The 3,498-nt window shown below is 44.8% G+C and overlaps 1 protein-coding gene across 1 annotated transcript in view; it reads right to left on the bottom strand.

Moving 5' to 3' along the window:
* Window positions 1–761: 761 nt before the first annotated feature.
* tm4sf18 (transmembrane 4 L six family member 18) overlaps window positions 762–3,498 on the bottom strand; it is a 16,139-nt gene continuing 13,402 nt past the window's right edge. The window contains exon 4 of the mRNA XM_083648217.1: window positions 762–1,898. Within this exon, the coding sequence (XP_083504343.1) occupies window positions 1,700–1,898 (199 nt within the window). The 3' untranslated portion in view covers window positions 762–1,699. The remainder of the gene's footprint in view (window positions 1,899–3,498) is intronic.

Here is a 3,498-nt window from a genome sequence, read left to right on the forward strand (position 1 = left end):
TTCATGAGTGGAGACTCTTTATGGCTTTAAACATGGTGAGTTGAAAGCTGTACAGTAAGTAGTGGTTACAGACATGCTGTTCAGGTGTCTGTGTGAGAGTGTGTGTAAGAGTGTGTGTCAGTGTAAGAGAGTGTGTGTGTGTGTGTGAGAGTGTGTAAGAGTGTGTGTCTTAAGCTTAATTTATGGTAGGGCGCTCGGCATTTTTGATAAGTGTCTCTCATTCTTAATAGAAATAAAAGAGTTGCACGCTGTTTTAATTTCAGCGACAGGTTTCAGTCGTTTCCACCAAGGCCAGCTTAGCACCCCCAGTGCCCTGTCAGAGTAAAATGTTACATGGTCTCTCTTGATTCTAAATATAACTGAATCGCTTTGTTTGACCAAGTAAATCTATTTTTTATAAGCATTTTACAAAATGTCTATAAAAAAATGAATGGCTGACCAGTGACCACTTGTCCACAGCCATCCAATGACACTCAATCATGAGACTTAATCGTCTTGGAAAATATTTTTTATTTTATTCTGATTGGTCTTAGATTTGTGTCATAGTTCTGTGGAGCCCGACGTGAGCCCGAGCAATTTTTTTTTTTTTTTTTTTTGAGGGACCCTTCTGCCCAGGTTGCCCATATGGTAGATCCGGCCCTGGTCTCCACGGTAACAGCCAGCCCCCCCCCCCTCCCGCCCCCCAGCAAAAGTGTCTATCCCCTCCTCGACTTCACCCCGAGCGGTTTGTCTTCCTCTGAGTTCAAACCACTGTAAAACATCTCAAAATCACTGTAAAAACCTCTTAAACACTGTAAAAACATCTTAAACACTGTAAAAACTTGCCCGAGTCCTAAAAAAAAAAAAAAGTCAAGGACCCTATCTGAATGTCCCCGCATCGGTTTTGACAGACAACGGCTCGCCTCGCTTCTCTTTTCAGAGAATCGCTCCAGACCTCCGAACTCTCTCTCTAGCCAGTCACACTGCACCGCTACACTGACGGAACTCTCTCTCTAGCCAATCACAGTGCACCGCTACACTGACGGAACTCTCTCTCTAGCCAATCACAGTGCACCGCTACACTGACGGAACTCTCTCTCTAGCCAATCACAGTGCACCGCTACACTGACGGAACTCTCTCTCTAGCCAATCACAGTGCACCGCTACACTGACGGAACTCTCTCTCTAGCCAATCACAGTGCACCGCTACACTGACGGAACTCTCTCTCTAGCCAATCACAGTGCACCGCTACACTGACGGAACTCTCTCTCTAGCCAATCACAGTGCACCGCTACACTGACGGAACGCTCTCTCTCCCTCTAGCCAATCACAGCGCTCAACAAAATATGACGGTGTCCGCGACATGACAACATTCTCCAGGTAGGCGACACCCAGGAAAAGTGTGGAGAGACACTTTTTTCGGTCTCTCCTGACGTCATATCGGTCAAGAGACAGTTTCAAAAGTGTCGGGAGACGTAGCATAAATTGGACTCACGTGGTGAGGTTGTGTGTTGTGTTGTATAAGTGTAGTAGCGCTGGGCGTTTGAGGCTGCGTGTGCACGCAGAACCCCTGCGTATGCGCTTGCAGTATTCGATCAAAATCTCAACCATTCGAGTAAAAATGTTTTCTTTCTGAATCCGACAAGTAAATATTGAAATCACTTAAAATGCCCATCTCGAGTGCACACAGCCTAACACACACACAGCCTCTCTCTCTCTCTAAGTGTTGAGGCTGTACTCCTGTTTGTAGCAGCAGGGCCGGCACACGGCGTTGATCAAGCCGCTGGCCAGCTGCAGCAGGCAGATGAGGAACTCCAGCACGGCCAGGCCCAGCAGCACACACAGCAGAGTCACGTTCCACTCCACGATGTGCACGGGCTGCAGACACTGAGACCAGGAGTCAGGCTCCAACAGATACCTGAGAGAGAGAGAAGAAGAAGGAGAAGGAGGTGTAAAATACTTAGTATTAAGCCTAACATACATGTCTTTGACAGGAGTATTAAGCCTAACATACTAGGGCATTCAAGACTAGTGAATTTTACTAGTCGACTAGTCGTCCCTAAAGGTAGTCGACTAGTCGTTTTTTTTTTTTTTTTTTTTTTTTTAATCTTTAAGAAAGAGCATGAGGTATTTACACGACATACATGGACTATCATATCCCATATCCCATATCCCCCACAAAGAACATCAAAACACAACAAAACAAAACAAGAAAACTGCATAAGATACACAATAATCCAAGAACAAACAAGACTATTGGACAAACAACCAAACAAAAACAGTGCATTCAGCTCCTATCCTGATAAGCCTAATGACACTGGGGTAAAAAGTTCTTAAAGTCAAACTCTGTATGTGGTTGCCATATTTTGGGGATGTCTACGAATCTGCCTTTGCTCTTAAATGTTATCCAATGTTATCCACCAGTGAACTACAGCTGGGGGATTGATGCTTTCCATTTTAAAGCTATGCATTTCCTAGCTGCCAACAGGGCAAGATCTATGTATTTACTTTGAATGCATTGTTTTTGTTTGGTTGTTTGTCCAATAGTCTTGTTTGTTCTTGGATTATTGTGTATCTTATGCAGTTTTCTTGTTTTGTTTTGTTGTGTTTTGATGTTCTTTGTAGGGGATATGGGATATGATAGTCCATGTATGTCGTGTAAATACCTCATGTTCTTTCAAAAAAAAAAAAACGACTAGTCGACTACTAAGCACAGTGTCGACTAGTGGTTTTACTAGTCGACTACTAAGCACAGTGTCGACTAGTGGTTTTACTAGTCGACTAGTCGACTAGTCTGTGAATGCCCTATAACATACTGTACATGTCTTTGACGGGAGTATTAACCCTAACATACATGTCTTTGACAGGAGTATTAATCTCGGATCATGGAACTGGATGGCGCTTGGCTTGTGGTGCTCACAGCGCCAAAAACATTTAAAGTCCCTGGAAACCAAAATCCACAAAAACGTTCTAACTATGTTATTTAGGGTCTTATGTTAGTAATTTTGTGCCTCCGAAATTATTATACATTACTTTCAACCCAAAGCCTTAAAATCGCCACTTTTCTACAAGATTCTACAAAGTACTTCCTCATTGAAGACAGCAGTGCGCGAGGTGCTAAAACGCAGGAGCTTATGACGTCATAAGCTCTATATAACCTTTGTACACGCGCGCAATCCGCACCCACCTATGGCAAGTCCGTTCTTTGCCCCCAGTGACAGCGCTCCCTCGCTGTCCGTCTCCCTCCCACTCTGCCGTCTGCCAAGCGCTATGCTTGTGAGATTAGCAAGGTGTCGGGTTTCAGGCCATGTGCTTCTCTCTCTCTCTCTCTCTCTCTCTCTCTCTCTCTCTCTCTCTCTCTCTCTCTCTCTCTCGGGACTAGTGAGAGAGAGCGAGAGACACACAGGCTGGTGGCTCTCTCACACACACACACACACACACACACACACACACACACACACACACACACACACACACACACACACACACACACACACACACACTCGCAAGTGCTGTGT

This window comes from Poromitra crassiceps (genome assembly GCF_964638095.1).
Source record: "Poromitra crassiceps genome assembly, chromosome: 12".
In the NCBI taxonomy this organism is placed as follows: Eukaryota; Metazoa; Chordata; class Actinopteri; order Beryciformes; family Melamphaidae; genus Poromitra; species Poromitra crassiceps.